Source organism: Chelon labrosus, assembly GCF_963514085.1.
Source record: "Chelon labrosus genome assembly, chromosome: 13".
Lineage (NCBI taxonomy): Eukaryota > Metazoa > Chordata > Actinopteri > Mugiliformes > Mugilidae > Chelon > Chelon labrosus.
Genome location: NC_140346.1, coordinates 17,163,042 through 17,181,063, shown reverse-complemented (window position 1 = coordinate 17,181,063; position 18,022 = coordinate 17,163,042). Strand labels below are relative to the sequence as shown.

Here is an 18,022-nt window from a genome sequence, read left to right as displayed (position 1 = left end):
GTAGCAGCGCTGCGCACACGTACACACAAACACAGACACAGCATACACGTGTGTGTTCGGCTACGTCTGTGCGGCTCGGTATATTTGCTGCAGGTCCCTCTCTGAATAAGATGAGTTCAGAGTGTATAACATTTCACTGGTGTACGACAGTTTTTTTTTACAGTGCGGTTATGAATGTGTGTGTGTGGGTGTGTGTGTGTTCAAGTATTGGCTGTATTTGTGTCAGTTTGTGTAGCGTGTAGGGCTGAAACTCTCTGGCAATCGGGCTCATTCTCACTCCAATGATCATCCTGGCATGTCTGCTTAGAGCAGACTCACATGTCACAACTACACTCTCACAGAGAGAGAGAGAAAGAGAGAGAGGGGAAAGAGACGTGGAGACAGTGATACAGCCCTGTCCATCGGTGTCAGTCCTCATCCTTGTCATCTCAGACGACAGTGGCATCACCAGTCCTGTCACCAGAGTAAACTGTCACTCCCTCAACAGACACTGGAAGTCATCTCCCCTCCAACCCTTCTTCTCTCATTTCATCTGTCCATCGTCCAGCACCGGCCATCTGTTTCTGTCTCTCTTCTTTGGTTTCTTTGTCAAATTGTCTCACATTCCCTCAACCTCCTTTCCTCACCTTTAGCCACTCTCTGTCTTCAGTATCTTAAGCTACCATGTCTCTACTTCAGTATTTTGTCTTCTTTAAAGGATGTGTGTGCATATAGGAAGATAGTTTTTGTGGATGAGTAGGTGTAGCCGCTTTCTTTATGTCTTCTTATGCATGTGTGTGTTCACTCTAGCAAATGTGCAGACATACCAGGGCGTTAAGCCTGAGGAGACTCAGTCTACGCAAAAAGAAAGGCTCAATGTAAAGACTGATGGACAGAGCCAAACAAAATTGAAGAGTGGGGAAAACTAAAAGTGTACACATGAGAAAGCAGAGCACACACACATTCACACAGGTAGAGGTAGAGATATAGAAGGGTACAGGAGAGGAGATTGGTCAGGGTGGGGTGGGGGTCAGGCTATGAGAAGCCTCTGTATGACTGATATTGAAAAGTAGACAGGCACCTCTTACGTTTATGCGCGCTTGGTACTCAGCACTACCGGCTGAGTTTCGTGCGGCGCACCGATACACTCCTCCATCACGGATCTGCGGGCTGCTGACGTTGACGTGGCTCACGGTGCTGCCGTCGGAGAGCGTGAACTGGCTGGCCCGCACGCGCGACAGATCCCGGGCCACGGGCTCGTCGTCCAGGGTCCAGGTGATGGTGGGCGGAGGCGCTCCCTTGGCAGCACACATCAGGGAAAACGGCTCACCCGGCACCACCACCCTCTCACTGAAGGAGGCGACGATGCGGGGCGTCCCATCTGAGGATTAATCGCAACACAAGGCGGAGTGTGAATGATATCAGAGTGACAGAATGCACTTGATAAAGAAGAAGGATAACTTTTGGTAGGTTCAAAATATGTACCATTTAGCTTAAAAAGCAACACCCAGTGTCTGTTCTAGTTACATATACATTCATAACTGTACTCCAGCATTAAAATAATCCTTGGCCAACATCACCTTCTAGCAGTATGATGGAGAAATCTTGAGCCGTCTGCCCCTTGCGCGTTGCAAAGCACTGATAAGCCCCAGAGTGTCTCTTTTGTGCAGCTGAGATGAACAGTGTCTCATTGTGAGCTCCCTGGATGGAAAAGTGCTGATCGGGCAGGACAGGTTCCGTGTTACGATACCAGGACACAATAAAGTGGGGGGAACCTTGGACGGCACAGGAGAGGATGACTGTGCTGCTGATCCCCGTCTTCAGGTTCTTGGGAGATAAAGTGACTCGCAGCGGCTCTGGAGATAGGAAGACCAGGTAGGGCAGAGTTAAAAACAAACAAGAGAATAATGTAGACAGAAGCAAGTCACTGCCTAAATATCGAAGGTACAATACTTGGTGTATGTCAGCGTCCCTCAGGCACTACATAGGTATTACCCGCGTTGCTGAATGAAAGAAATTTTATGGAGCTACGCCGTGCTGGCCACGCAACACAAATCATATTTCAGCTTGTGTATTTCTGGTCCGTGTGTCAAATTTTCTGTCATTGTCTTTGTGTGTGTGCGCGCGTGAGTGTCTGTGTGCGCTAAGCAGCGAGGAAAACCGAGACGGAAAAACAGAAAGGGGAGAAAATGTCAGTGAGCAATAAAGCAGCTGGTGTTAAGTGCTGGAGGCTGCTGAATGTGTGTAAGCGTGTGTGTGTGTCTGTTTGACAGTGCATGTGTAAGACTTTTTTTCATGGGCAGTGAGTGTGTGTACTGTATAGATATGTGTGAGCCTGTGTGGGTGTGTCCCACCTTGCATGTCCTGTCACTGGAGGTTTGTGGATTGTGCGGTGATGTGCCCTGTGGCCAGTCTGCCCAGTGTCCACTGACTTTACTCTTTTCCCCAACCACCCTCAAATTCCACCTCCTCCGCTCCCTGCCATCCTCCTCATAAGTGTTCCACCTTCTCTATGTATGTCACCTCCTCACATCTCTTCCATTAACACACATAACATTATGAAAATACTCATTTCCCTTCTTCTTTCAGAACCTTGGTAGACGGAGTGACAGGTCTGCGTGAGCACCAATTTACTTTGTCACCGTAGCGACGCTTCACCGAGGTTTTAAAATGGAGGTGACAAACCATCCCTGGAGGTACAAGTGGTCATCTTAGTACTGAGGAGAACAGTAGAGGCAGATCACTGACACTTTTTTCTCACCTATAACATTGAGGTGACCCGTCACCTCTTTGGAGCCGAAGCTGTTGGTGACCTCACAGATGTAGTTGCCGCTGTCCTCAAGTCTCAAGTCGGAAACGGTGAGGCCAGTGATGCGCCGTGTCCAGCGGGAGTCTGCGGGTAACGGCCGACCGTCTTTTAGCCATCGGATGGTCGGGTTCGGGTATCCGGAGGCGATGCAGGGCAGCTCCACACTGTGCCCCACCTGCACCTCACCGGACTGGAAACTGTCCAGCACTGACGGGGTGGACTCCGTAGGGTCTGTAGTTGATGCAAGTCACAGAAATGTGAAAATCTTTTTCATACTAAAACCTAAACGTCTGTCTTCGAAGTTTGCTAAAGAAAATGGTGGGCAACTTTAAAGACGAGGCTCTGCCTACCCATAACGGAGAGCCTGGCTCCATTGCTCTGGCGAGTCTCTCCACTGTACTTGTGCTTTGTGATGCAGCGATAGGTGGACAGAGCGTCTTCCTTCTGCACTTCTGAGATATACAAAGCGCCAAAGGAGGTCAGGAAGAAGCGGTTACCTGTGGAGGACAGCAGAAAGTTTATGTTAGTCAAAAAGTTAATAAGTAACAGGAGCACACGCACAGAATTCGCATGTAAGATTTTGGGTCTGTGCAGATGTGATCTGATTTTCTTCCTTGTTTTTTTTTTTGTTAGAATTCATGCATTCATCTTCCTTTCGTGTGAATCCATGGTTAAATACGACCGCATCTACTCTACAAGTCTAAAAGGTAAGCCACCGTTCAATTAAAGATAAAAACAGTCACCGTTGAAACCTTTTTAATTAAATCTCACAGTTGTTTGGATGTCTTTCAACCCTTAATTCACTCTTCTTAATGTTTTAGGACGCAACTGCAACAGCTCTTGACCCATGAGACCTTCTATAGTCATTATTTTTCACTTCTCTACTTGCAAAGGCGGAGAAAAATATAAGCCGAGCAAAGGAGAAAAAAAAAAAACACAGCTGACTGAAGTATAAGTCACCTATGCGCTGCTCGACTATTTTAGACCCCAGCCTCTCCATCATAACACCCACTTGACAACACATGAGCGCATTTTTCCAGAAAAATCACTGATTTCACGAGACAAAAAGGAGGGCTGGAGTATACATGTCTTCAAAAGACTCAACCACAGCACTTAGGTGAACACATGGGAGCTTTTAAGAGACCCCGTCCCATCCATCTACAGATATATGCACAATAGAGAAAGACAGACGAGAAGAAAGAGAACGAGAGAGGGAGTTATTGTAGGTGTTAATAATTGATGCGACTGTGTGTGTTATGGTAACAGCAGATTAGCATCATTTTCATTTCACATCAGTGACTGCTTGGTCTGCCTCTGATTTATCTGCATGTCGATAGAGAAAGTATTTGCACGTGTGCGCATAACAGAGAAGGAAAACGAGATGGAGGGTAAAGAGATGAGGAGAGTGTATTTCAGTGTTTGATTCTTTCCGCTTCTCTGAGTCTTTTTGTATTCCGTTCCCCCCAAAGGGTTATTTTAGACTATGTGCACTTCAGAGTTTGTAGTAGATTGCAGATTGTTTGGTTATGTGAATGCTATTGAAGTGAGTGAGTGTGTGTGTGTGTGTGTGTGTGTGTGTGAACATGCTGGCTGTTGTTTGCTGTACATGACGTTTCAGTGTCTCTTTGCGGTGTTGACAGGAGAGAGCTTGAGTAAAACGTAGGTGCATTGAATCGTTGAACACTGGAAATATGTGCCACGCACACTAACAAACACACACACACACACACACAAACACACAGCTCCAAGCAATAGGTCACCACCCAGTCACAGCACAGCAAATTTATTCTGAAACACTTAGGGTGCTGGCTGTTAGATGTGTTCAAGCGTTGATGAAAAGCAGCTATCGCAGTGTGAAAACTTCCCCACTAAAGCTGCACGTCTGTGGTGTTTTGATTGACAAAAAGAGAAATGCATGTAATGAACATATGTAGGTGTGTAAGTATCAATAACCAAGTTTATGTGTATGTGTGTCTCCGACCACAATGTGAGCAACAACAATCAATGCATTTTATGGCTGCGCGGCTCCATCCGAAGGAGATTTATTAAAACGGAGAGGACCGGCCTGGCTCCCTGCCACACACACACTAACAAGGCTGAGATATGAAGGAGAAAGGAAGGAGGCTTAACTTCTTTACCCCTTTTACACCTCATATTAACACGCAATAACAGATCCAATCAATAGGTCTGTGCATATTTACCTGCAATAAAGTCTGCTCCTGTTAACTCTGGAAGGTAGTAGTGCTGAATGACTCGTCAGCGAACATTTTGTTGCGGGTTAACAGGAAGAAACTCGGTTGATCGCTCAGCTTGAGGTGTGTGGTTTAGATCACTTATCTGGATGTTAATTTTGGATGTAAATGGGTCAACTTATGTCAAAGCGAACAAGTTTTTTTTACTCACTAAAGTAAATGTGCACTGTTATACCCCTGGTAATCATTCATTGTGGATCAATCTGTAAGATATTTGCAGCATTTGAGCATCACAAATGAGACATCGTCATATAAGATGTCTTGTTCAACCAGGTGTCCAAAGACAAAGATATTCTATCTATGATAAGTGACTGAGGACAAGTTTTTTGTTAATTGAAGAGAAATTCATGATCAAAATAGTCGAACTAGTCAATGAAGAGACATATCTATGATATGTATTTAAATATCTATGTATGTGTGCGTGTGTGAAACTGCTTTGTCAGATTTTGGAATATGCGTACACGGCAGGCGCCAGCCCGTGCATCTGCACACATATGTGAAAGTTCACACACGTGTGTGTTTTCATGTGAGTCAGACTGTTGTGTTGAGCGCTAAGCGACGTAAGCTGTAATTTCCGAGCCTGCCCTTTTGTTCCAACCTGGGTATTAAGCCTTACAGGATAATATGCACTTGGCGAGTAGAACCCTGTATAACACACTGCTACACCCTGTCACAACATGCCTGGAGAGAGAAAGACAGACCAGAAGGGGGTGAAAGGAGGTGGGGGGAGGGAGAGAGAGAAAGTGTGGCGGAGCACAGTAAGAAATTCAGATATGGTTAAGACCGGAGAAATAAAAAGTGGTGTAGGGCGATTAATTGAAAAGGAGCTTGTCAACCACGGCTATGATGGAAACCTACTTTTTTGTCATTCTAAGTCTCCTTAATCAATTCAATTAACAGCTGCAATCTTCATCAGTCAACATGCATATATATTTGTGTCTGAATAATGATTACATGTATTCCAAAAAAAAGATATGAGAAAGCAGTGTATTATGTCCATTACTGGTTCAGAGTGTATGGTGGCAAAGGAATAGATTTCTTTTCCATTTTACCCTATTTGTCTTCTCTTTTTTTTTTGACAGCAGCAAGCACAAGCATTCTCCATCAACACAGTTTCCATCTATTAATCCTTGCAATATTCTTTACAAGCATTAAACTCATTAGAAAAACTATTTTAAATTCAGGAAACCCATAAAAGTTGAGCAAGGATTATATACACACCAAAAGATGACATATCTAAGAAGCCTAATTTACCTTTAGAATAATAATAGAGGGCATGTCCAGCTACACTTATGTTCAATGCCATAAGGAAGGAAGGCAACAGCCTGGTTTACATGATGACAAATACATTTGTTCATTTGAAGACTGACTAATCAGTCAGTTCTTCTACTAAAGGTCATAGTGCTTACACAAAGTGGCATGTGAAGTTAAACCCTCCCTCTTTTCCCTGCTGATATGTAATTTCTAGCCACTAGTGCTCTTCCTGCCGTCTGTGGAGATGTGACACACCTAAAACAGTGGCGAGGATGCAGGCGGGCGGCGGCGGCGGAGGGAGGCAGTAGAGTTGAGGAAGGGTCTGGCCCTACAGGGAGGAGGACGGCAGATGGAGATTGATAGAGGGAGAGATAGGGAGATAAAGAGAAACATGCCGTTGGGAGTGACGGAGGAGGGGGTGAGAGTGAGAGGGATGAGGGGCCTACAGGCTTGAGAGCCATACACGGGTAAAAACAATTCTTCTGCGTCTTCCTCCGTCTCTCTTTCTCTCCCTCGCTCTCTCTCTTTTTCTCTCCTTGTGGGAGAGGAGATCAATTCTCGTCTAGTCTGCCTACGCCTCCAGGAGTTTGTTGTTGTTGTTGTTGTTGTTGAGTGTGTGTTTGTATGCGCTTCAGAGTCAGTTTTTTTTTTCTGCTGTAGGAGGCAGGGTGAGGATTTTGAGGTCTATCCCACACCCATGAGACGTTCAAAATCCCCTCACTCCCTCCTTATTTCCTGACCCTTTTCTCCCCTTCTTTAGCTCCTCTTCTCTATCTGCGTGACATCCATTCTCTTCCTCCAGTCTCCCCTCTGCCCTCTACCTCTTTCTGTCTCTGCCTTTCTTTTTTTTTCTCCTTCCTCTCAGCCTCTGCGCTCCTCTTTCCTCTCTTTCAGGGGGGTCTGTAAGTAATGGAATCAGTTCAGCTGATCAGCCTGAGGCAGGAAGTCAAGCCAAGTGCAGAAGCTGCTGCTGCTGGATCCGTGTGTGAGAGTGTGTGCACGTATGCCAGAAATTCCACAGACAGACACATAGATGCAAATAACGAGACAGGGAGACAGGGAGGGAGGGAGAGAGAGAGAGAGACAATGAAAAAAAAAAAGGATTAGGGAGCCCTGGAGCATCACTTGTTTTCCCCAAAGTTCCCCCAGAGAGAGGACACCCCTCTTTTTTTGAGACGGGGAGGAAGAGGCGGTAAAGACGGAGGCAGAAGATGAAGGGATGTGGAAAGGTGGCGGCTAAATATATCTCAGTATTATATGGCTTTTTCAACAAATTATTGTCAACTGGATGGTGGAAGAAATAGCAACGTATAAAGAGGAGAGCAACGAAGAAACGAACGATAGCGTTAACGTGGGAATGCTGCGGCCACGAGGGAGGCTGGGACGAGGAGAGGATCAGACAGGGGAGAAAGATAAAGAAAGTAACTAAGAAAAGATATACATATTTTGAGACGTCGATCTAAGAGATAAGGAAAAGACAGAAATAGATGAAACAACGAGTAAAAGAAAGAAAAAAAAAGTGATTCGGAGAGAAACAGGGAAAGAGAGGAAATGGCGTAAGCAAAGGGGGTTTGTTCTGGGTGCCGCCATGCAAATGAAAGCTGCAGCAATGCTAACTAACAGCAATTCACACTGTTGGACTCATCACTTATTAATGCTCCACGGCTCCCCCTCCCTCCCATCTCTTTCTGTCTCCCTCTCTTTACCCATTCCCCTCTCCCCTGCTCTCGCCAGGATCTCTCTTTTTTGTTCGCTCTCTCGCTCGCTGTTGCTAGGGCCCGTGCACTCACGTGACAACAGCTGGGTAGGGGGCGCTGCGGTGGCACACGGCGACATGTGCAAGTGCGCGTTTCGTGCTCGCGCGCGTGTGTGTGTGTGTGTGTGTGCGTGCGCGCGATAGAGTACCCTTCATTAGAGGTAAAAAAACGGAATCAGCCATTTAAATGATGGCGATGGAGATCAGAGGAGAGGAGAGGAACTGCTGAATGGATCTGTAATTGATTCACAAGCCCGGGGTATAGGCCACAGAGGAGCTCGCCGCGTCTCTCTGTGCATCATGTCACTTTATTTTTCACTCTGCGCTTTTTAACAAAAACACGCGCCGGCGGTTTGCCACGACTTTTATCGTCAAGGTTTGCCTTTCAGATTTAAGGCTAAATGGACTGCAAGCTCGGTACAATGCAGGCCGCTAGTTGCACAAATGGACTTCTCACGGATGCGTCTGCACACAGATACGCACTCACAATCTGTCTCACAAGCTACACATTCTTACTCCCACTGTCTCACAATCCACATTTGCAGAGTGCACTCAACAAACTGCGAGTATGTGTGTGTGTGTGTGTGTGTGTGTTTGTGCTGAGCATCCTCACTACAGGATGCCACAGCAATGAGCAGACAGTGGAGTACACCTACACATTCCTTATTTATTCTCCTTCTCCCTGATCTACCTTTTCATTTCTGTCCTTCTTATCTTTTCCACTCTTGCCTTTCAGCGCGTCTCCATCTAGCCTCCATCATTACAAAGTCTCACACACGTGTAAGTTGTCCCACATTCTGGAGTGACAATGAAAGGCGCCTGCCTTCATGTGTATGCGTTGGCGCTGATGGCGTTTAAGTGTGCGTTATGGGATCTTTGTATGTCAGAAGAGCATCAAATAAAACAGCAGCTATAGGGTGTGCATGCCGGTTTGCACCACATATGGCATTTGTGACAAATAATCCAGCAACACTGTTGGAAATAATGCATACATTTCTTTTTGTTTGTGGTCCTTTACTCAAAAGTGCCACCGGATCATAGTTCTCTTTACGTGTTTCCGAGCAAACAGAAACAGCAAAGCATCGATTTCTTTAAATGTGGCAATGTAGGGATGTATGGGCCTCTTCAGCTCCCCATTAAAACCATAAATTACTGAGCTGAAGTGTCTGTTCCAGGCATGCTGTGAACCAGAACAAATTATGTGCTACAATGGAGTGAAATCAAAGAATGTCCAAGTTTACAAGAGCAGGTTAGCATTAAAGTTACTGTAAATCATATTTACGCACTGCTCATGAGCAAACAGAGTTTGGCGTGGGGCGTCTGCAAGAAAAACTTTCATTATGACGATCTACAGAAGCACATACAGTACAGCACCTATACTCAAATGGTGCAGTCCGGAAAAATGTTCAAGGAGGAGTTCAGCACCATGCACAGCTACGTTTCCAAAGGCTAGGGAATGCTGGCTGAGGTAGCACCACGGACAGCTCTGCTGCTGCTGCTGCAGCCCAAAATAGGAAAGGCTTCTCAAGTCTCAACATTCGGGTCTCTGCGGTATGAAGGTTGGCACAACTGAACTGCGTGTTTCTTGGAAAACATTATCTATTGTGGATACTGTGGCAGAGTAATAAAATAGTAATGTGGCATGTGGCACACTGCTGCAGCCCAGTCTACAAGCAGCCAGTCAACTTCGTAACACAGACAGTCAGCATGAAAACTGGGTAAACAAGGGCCACGCATTGACTAATCGTGATCATACATTGCACAGCAGCATATTGTGTCGGCCCCCACATCCAAACTTCCGAGGTATGTCCGCTGAATTTTTGCATCGGCATTAAAACCTATTAAAAGAGTGGCCTTTTCATTACTATTGTTAACCATTGAAATAACACTAATAATAAAAAAATTAAAAAAAAGTTTATGCAGACTGAAATAATTTTGCATGTCCTCGTGAATTAATATTTTGTCAAGGACTGAAAATCAATGAACAAAGTCCTAAGGCGGGCACCCTATTCCTAAATTTACCAAGACCACCGCAGCTGATGAGGACCATTTTAGACAAACATTCAGTGCACTGTAATAAAAACCAACGCTACTTTGCATAACAACAACACACTATCACACATGTCTTCAAAAATTATATTAAATTTATGTAAAGCAGCTGTTCCTTTGGATTTTTTTTTCTTTTTTGCTGTAGTGAACAGGTTAAGATGATTTTCAGAATGAGTAAGAATGAAAGGAGCCCTGATCCCTCCCTCCTCCTCCTCCTCCTCCTCCTCATTCCTTCCCCCAGCTAATTTATTTGATAATTACCAAGGGCCCATTATGGTTGATTTCAAGGAGGCACTGGGAAGGCCTACTAAAAGCCATTTCATTTGAGCTGCTCATACTATAACTTAGTTCCCTTGTTACATATGCACGCGCACATATTCACACTTATTCGAGCCAATCCTCCTTGACGTAATATATTCCCTTGCCACTCATCATAATCTTAACCTCAGCCCTAATTGCAACGTGCACCCTAGCCCAAAAAAAAAACGGAGGAAGGCGGGTGAGAAAGTCAGGGCCGACCGACCAAAATGTCCTCGCATTCCACAAACGTCCTCTCTCCCAAGGACTAAAACTCAAATCGGTCCTCACAAACATAAGTAAAAGCAGCGCCGCACACGCGTACTGTATAAAACATGAATGAGTCTATTCAGGCTCGGCATATAATTAACACCCTCACCCCACCTTCGCTCACATTTAGAGGCAATGAGTGTGCGCATGTTTGTGTACGTCTATGACACACACGCATGTGCACCAGAGCATGCATGCAGGCCGGAGTGTGTGTGTGTGTGTGTGTGTGTGTGTGTGTGTGTGTATATGAGCAGGGGTGAAGGATAATAAAGATTGGATTCTAATAAAATGTTCTCATCCTCCTAAATCCCCCTCCTGCCCTCTTCCCCTACCTGCCATATTAACACACCCATTACAAGGGCAGATGAATGAAAATGAACAGAGCTGCGGTGTGATTCCCCGAGTGTCAAATCAATACTGCTCCCCTCCCCTCTGTTCCCCTCCTGCCTCCCAACCCGCCCTCTCTCCCTTCATCTTTTTCTGCTGCTATCATTTTCCTATTCTCCTCTCCTCTGTTGGGTCTGAAGAATTGGCATGTGTTTGACAAAAGGAAATCTACACCTAGCAACAATAGGCTCTCTCCCTATCTGAGCCCTTCTCTCTCTCTCTCTCTCTCTGGTATGAAATGAATGATGCTTGCTCCTATTTCCTCTCTATTCACATTCAAAGTAGTCTGTAATAGTTAAGTGCTACTGAGAACAAGCCAGACGCAGAAAGAGCCACAAGGACGGCATATTACAGACACTTTCTTTGACTCAATCAAAGTCGGAAACTTGCAAAAGGACCGGGATGAGGTTATGTCAAAATAACAGAAGGAGGTTAATAAAGACGAGTTGTGTGAAATTTATATACTGCCTCGGTCTCCCTCTATGAGCGCAGGACACACGCAGTTACCAGAGGCAGAATAATTGAAGAGGAAACGCGGACACACACTCGCTCTATTCTTATCTGTCGCCAAGTGTTCAGTTTTTCAGCCCCAACCCTTGACCTTCTCCTCCTCATCTCCTCCTTTGTTCCGTATGTTTTCCGGGTTCAGTGCGATGCGGTGATCTGAGGATAGGTATGCAGAGGACTAATGCTCTCATTAAAAAGGCATGCTTCACCGTCAAATGCCAGCTGCTGCCCTCCCCAACACCACCAGGGCTCCTGTTTTTCTTTGTCTTTCCCTTCCTCAGTATCTATTTTCTCAGCTCCCCTCTCTTCCTGCTGCCGTCTCTCCGTTTCTCTTTCTATATCTGTTGTTAGAAGGTGACACCCCATACGCCCACACACTTCTCACCCTCTCTGAACAGCTCATGCTTGAGAGTAGAGAGGTAGCACAGGAGAGGAGGAGATAAACAAATGAAGGAAATGAAAATATGCATTCATCCAAACCGAGCGGAACAGAGGGGAGAACCTGTTTCATCGTCAGCCCACCCCCTCCACTTCATCGCAGACTTCCCCTCTGTAATGGTTAAAGGCCTCTAACACACTTAAGCAACCTTAACTGGAATGTCTATAAATATTCAAGCAGCAAGATGGAGGCAGCGCTGTATGTCTGGATGAAGAGAAAATCAGACAAAAAGGAAAATATGCTCAAGCAGGAGATAAACCAAACTGACACAAAGCCACCTTGACGCTCTGTCTGTCGGAGCGCACATGCAAATGACACGCAAAACAAACAAAAAAATGGCTGCAGCTACATTTACGTGTGTTTCCATCTGGTCACTTACAGTGACACACATACAAACAGATACTCGAGACTTGTCAACATGTGGTGCATTGTGTCGCTCTTGTCTTTAATTATTTACACTCATAGATAATAGATAGGGACATGCTCACGAGTCATGAGAAGGCTAACGGGACATATCTAATGCATTACAAACACACACCACGGTGCACACACAAAATGAGCACTGCTAAAGCGTGGCCTTATTTCTGCTGTGCAAAACAACAACAACAAAAAAAAAAAAAAAAAAGCAAGAGCGCTTGAATGGGTTTGTTTCACACAAATCTGTTTTGTTTGATCATCATCCATTATAGAAAGGAAGACATGGCAATGAGGGAAAAGACTGACCGTGGATATTCTGCTCAGCGTTGGAACTTGACTCAACTGGGTGATATACTGTATATACACACACACACACAGGTATCTGCACACAGAGCTGTCTACACTGATGCTTCTTTATATATATGAGTAAGGGGTGGGGGGTTGGAGAGCGCGTGCCGACACACATGTGATAAACTCTCACACAAATCAATAAAGCCTTGCCCTTTGTAAAGCCATGTTGTCCTCAGTGGGAGTACTACAGTGCCACAGCATGTAAGCAGCACCACAGTGACATATACTGAATCTCAGGGAGCAGAGGGTCACCAGGGAGCAAGGCCTGTGTGCGGATGAGTGCACCTTGCGTGGCAGGCGGATTTGAGGAGCGAGGGAAAGGAGGCAGGCGGGGAGGGACAAGGGCTGCCATTCTCCTACGCATTCCCTCCTTGGCTCTCCTCGTTTGCCTGTGCCACAGCGATGATGCACCCTCACCACTGTTGCTGGGCATCTTGGCGACAGAGACCCAAAAGAGGACGAAGAGGAGGAGCTAAAGCGGGGAAATGAAATGAGGGATGATGGGAAGCAAAAGAGCTGCAGAGACAGATGTTGCAGATTGGAGTGGAGTAGTGGTGACATGCTAAAAGCGGGTCCCCCAGACGTTATGCGGAGGCCTGAGGGGCCAGAAGAGCCTGAGGTGCGTTCTTGGAGGAAGAGGAAGGGGGGGTGCCACAGCAGAGCAGCAGCTCTCGCTGACTCCCTCCCTGCATGACTGTCTCTCTGTCTCTTCTGCCTCACTTCCCCCCTACACTCTGTCCCACTTTAGACCAATGTCACTGCCAGAGCAAGGGGGAGGGGATGTAAAAAAAAAAAAAAAGGAGAGAGAAAGAGCTAAAAAAGAAGAAAAGTAATGAGGAACTCAGAGGAAGAGGAGGAAGAAAGATGGACTGTAAGGAAAAAAACGGAAGGTAGATCCCAAGAAAGATGAGGATGAGGAGGACACTGATGCTTGGAGGGAATATGGAGACTCCATTTAAGGTTCCATCATATGCTTTTATGTATCCAGATTTCTCTCTTTGACAATCCCTTGCTGTGAATTCATTTGTCTCTTTGTCACACAGCCATACCACACTCAAGCACACAGTCCCCGTTGCGAATATATGTTCAGGTGTGCACCTCCTCAAGATTCAAGTTCATTGTCACGTGCATTCATAGAACACAATGAAAATCTTTATGCCAGAGTCGGTCGGTCTTCCAGTTAACACTTGCACATGCCTGCGAACGCACAAAGGGCAGCTAGTCAGGCGTGCTTTGTGGTCTTGTCAGCTGATCCGGCGTCTCCCGGCGTGGTAATGTGTGACTCTTGGAGATAAGCCTAACGGGACAACAATCCAAAGCCACTGTGAGCAAACGGCTCAATAAACACCGTGTTTCTTTGACTTCACTGGGCTACGATATTGTTATCTTTTGTAACTGTTCTACAGCCCCATTTACCATGAATTAGAATAGTTGGTAATAAACTGAACATTTTAAAGAGCACTCCACTGCAATTACACCTCTATACCCGCTGAGAGAAAGCTGATGAAAATCAATCAGAAACCAAGAGCCTCTGTGCAGTTTTAACACCAACAGTTTGGTTGTTATAGTGTTGTAGCGTGTGCTAGTTGTGGCCTTGAGATGACAGCAAAGATGAGCAGCGTCTGCCAGTTTAACTTCTAACTCCATGCCTCTTCTTCTTTCTTTTTTTTTTTAAATTTATATTAAGCCCCATCCGACACTGACTCAATTGACTTTACTTCAAGAATTTAAAGCAATACTACAAAGTTTTACTAAAGCAATATACATTTTCAAGGTTGCTCTTCTCTTCAGAAAGAGGCACACTCTTCGTAGCTCCACTTAGGGACACAAAAAGGGTTTATATAACATATTTTAACATATGCATCGGCAGTATCCATGAAAATTGACTTTAATGTGTCAAATAAAGCTTGTTCATTATCGCTGTGAGATGGGAAATGTTCAGAGTATGCTCTCCCTGTCACTTCAAGATCCACCTGAAGCCCCTACGTTTTGATTTGCTCAACGATGAGGTGAAGGAAAAAGCTTACTACATAATGTAAATTGGGCAAGTATTCAGTACTCAGTTTTCACTGTTACTTATAAACTTGATCAAAGGAACTGGGAAAACCTAAGGAAACAATATCAGCAACCTTAAAAATATAAAGAGAACGACATTGATCTAAGAGCATAGAGGCACTGAAGGAAGTAGTTCTGGGTGTATTCTGCAAAAGGATTTCCAACACCGTCGTATTTAAGTTAAATAAATCAGAAAGCCAGAAACAAATGAACTATTAGCCAGAAACAAATGAACAGACTGTAAGGACACGTAGAACATATTACATTAATTGATCTCTGAAAATAATTTAGCTCAGAAATTAAACTAATTGCTCTTCATGGCAATTAAATGTTCGGCCCATAGTTAAATAGGACAATCTAGTAAAAAAGGGACAAACATCCAGACACCTTCATGTGTTTGGAAGTGATTGCAGTGTTACACATGCAGCGCAGCAACAACACAGATGCATCTACAGTTTTCAATTAAACATGTTATATGATGATGATGAATGAAAAAAATCTGTATGGTCACTTTGCGCAGTCTCTAATACCAAACTGAAAGTACAGCTTAAGGTGAAGTTTGAATTACACGACCGACGCAAACACAGGGTGGTGATATTGAAACAGTGATATAGTGATGCAGCCATGACGGACATGAATCTACACATGACAAAAGTCCAACCCGTGGATTCAGTCATTATGTGAGAAATGTTCATCCATCCAAACTTCAAAGGCCTCTCTGACTCTCTGAGCCAACACAGATGAAAATTATCCTTCTAATTTCAATCATCTTATATCCTACATTCAGGAAAAAGTAAGAGCATCCCCTGGAAATATTTCAACCTATTCCAACAATCAAATATCTATAATTAAGGTCATATACTATACAAGAAAAATAAATCTGTGACACGGAAACAGTTACTAGACCAAGCTATCAAGCCTTCAAAGACATCAGATCTGAATCAGACATTCCAGAGATTAAGATTAGATTAAGAGCCAGTGATTAGCAGGAGTGAAAGATAGAACCTCTTATTTAAACCAGCCTGGTCTTCTCCTTGCTGTTGCGTATTCACGCCAACCACAAACTCTTTCAGATCAAACAACTGCGGTTCAGTCTCAGCACCTCACCTCACACCTACCAACAGACCCTCTAATCTCACTTGAGACCACTTTAACGGGTGCTTTCACATCATGAAATTGTTATTTCTCACAGCGTGGGTGACACAAACACACTCAAAATATGGCGCTGACATGGTCACCGCTTTACTTTCCCCTCTCTCTCTCATTATCTCACTCGCGTAACAACTGTTTTAGGTTTGAGAATTTGTGGCCTGCTTGTCACATAGCCGGGCCGGTCGGGTACGTCTCCAGACGATGAACTCTCAGGGCACTCGTACATATGGACCCAGCCATGTAGAACAGAGCAGGATAGTGTAAGAGAACCATGGCAATCCCCTTGCTCCTGTGCGTACCTCCACCGCTTATCATTTAGATTTTACAACAGATCCCCCTCCTCTTTTTCCACCTCTGTCCAGTGTCCAATCCCCGTGTAGCCCCGTGACTTCCCTCCCTGTAGAATGGGAGGTCTCATCAAGGGCTGGCACTGATATCTGGCAATGTGGTTAGAGGTGGCGTTTGCCAAGGTCATTCAACATGTCCGTGTGTGCCACCGTCTCAGCTGCATGACAGAACTGCAACATATTACATGTGAATACAAGAAGAGCACAGACATGGGACATGTTTGTCTTTCGGCTTACAGTACAGTATGCAGAGTAGAGGCCATCTTATGAGGCTGCCTGCAATATATGGAAAGGCAAGGCTTACCGCTGCTGCTGCTTGTTTTTTAATGGGCCAGCAACTGAAGCTGAACCTCAAATCATCATAATGAGAGAGAATGAGGTCCACATAAGCAAAGGGGGAGGAAGGGAAGGTAGATAAGGAAATTGAGTAGTGAGAGAGAAAGAAAAAGGGGGTGGGGGGGGTGAGGAGATGCAAAAGGGGGGTGAGAAACAAGAGAGAGAGATTCCTCTGCATCTCTGATTTGCTTGGGTGATATTCATCAGAGCGACAGAGCATAGGGGAGGAATAGATTGAGGGAGGCAGCAACGAGGGAGGAGGGAAAAGAGAGAAGGAAAACAGAAGTATTATTTTTTTTTTGTTTTGTTTCTATGAGCCATTTGTTTTTATTAAGCTTCCCTGCCTGTTTCCTGCGCTCTCCACTGGCTTGTATTTGTTTATGTTCGGTTACAGGGGCATGCCTATAGCACTATTTGCAGGCGTAAAGCAAAGTGTTGCAGTCAAAATGTAAAAAAATATATACATTACTTGTTGTGGTTTGAATAGAGTGAAGGGGAAAAAAACAGAGGGGAACATGCAATCGATAAATTCTACTAGAAATTTTAAGAATAGTTTACAATCTATGCAGCTGAAACCTGAGGTGCCATTGACCTCCATCCACAAATGATTACACGATAATGAGTCACAACAATACAGTGGGTGGCAAGTTCCGGCGTTATCATGAACATAACCAACGTGGTTTATTTTTACATCAGTCCCACATCGTCCTTCTAAATGTATATTAATCAGCATCTGAAAATAGTCCCCATCCAGCGCTCATTTATTCCTGACAAGTGATTTACCTCAGTGGCAAATAAACTTAGGGATGGGTGAATTAATTATTTATTTGTATTCTGTCTTTTCATGAGATTCGGTGAAAAATAATACAAATATAAAATGTCGTCAGTTGTTTTCCAAAATTAGACACGGTCAGTTCTGTTGAAATGAAGTGGTCATTTGGAATAACATGAGCTCATAAGTAACATGTAAGTTGTCTATAATAATAAAAAAATATATATCTTTACAATGTGAGAGAAAAGCAAAGCTTAAGAATATTAAGAGACTGTGTGCAGTGCATTGAGGGAGGAGAAGCTCGAAGAGAATGAGGGACGCGGGGAGGGAAGGAGCGCGAGGGGAGGAGGGGGAGGGAAGCAAGAAGAGAGAGAATGTGACAGAGTGGTGACAGAGAGAGAGAGCGGAGCGCTGTGTGTGTCAGGACTGTGTGTGTCTCTGTGCTCGTGTCCCTAGGCGCAGGCAAACATTAGCTGCATTAAGTGAGCTGACAGGTCCCTCCCCATTACCACTACTGGTGGCCCAGGGAGGGAGAGAGGGAGAGAGAGAGAGAGAGAGAGAGAGAAAGAGAGAAAGGGGGGAGAAATGGAAGA

At 44.8% G+C, this 18,022-nt stretch overlaps 1 protein-coding gene across 1 annotated transcript in view; it reads right to left on the bottom strand.

The window, feature by feature from the left end:
• The window catches only part of dscaml1 (Down syndrome cell adhesion molecule like 1), a 75,649-nt gene that overhangs the window by 26,400 nt on the left and 31,227 nt on the right, over positions 1 to 18,022 (bottom strand). The window contains exons 3-6 of the mRNA XM_084558793.1: positions 3,139 to 3,285; positions 2,741 to 3,019; positions 1,560 to 1,835; positions 1,061 to 1,360 (exon numbers count right to left, since the gene is read on the bottom strand). Coding sequence (XP_084414919.1) covers positions 1,061 to 1,360; positions 1,560 to 1,835; positions 2,741 to 3,019; positions 3,139 to 3,285 — 1,002 coding nt within the window. The remainder of the gene's footprint in view (positions 1 to 1,060; positions 1,361 to 1,559; positions 1,836 to 2,740; positions 3,020 to 3,138; positions 3,286 to 18,022) is intronic.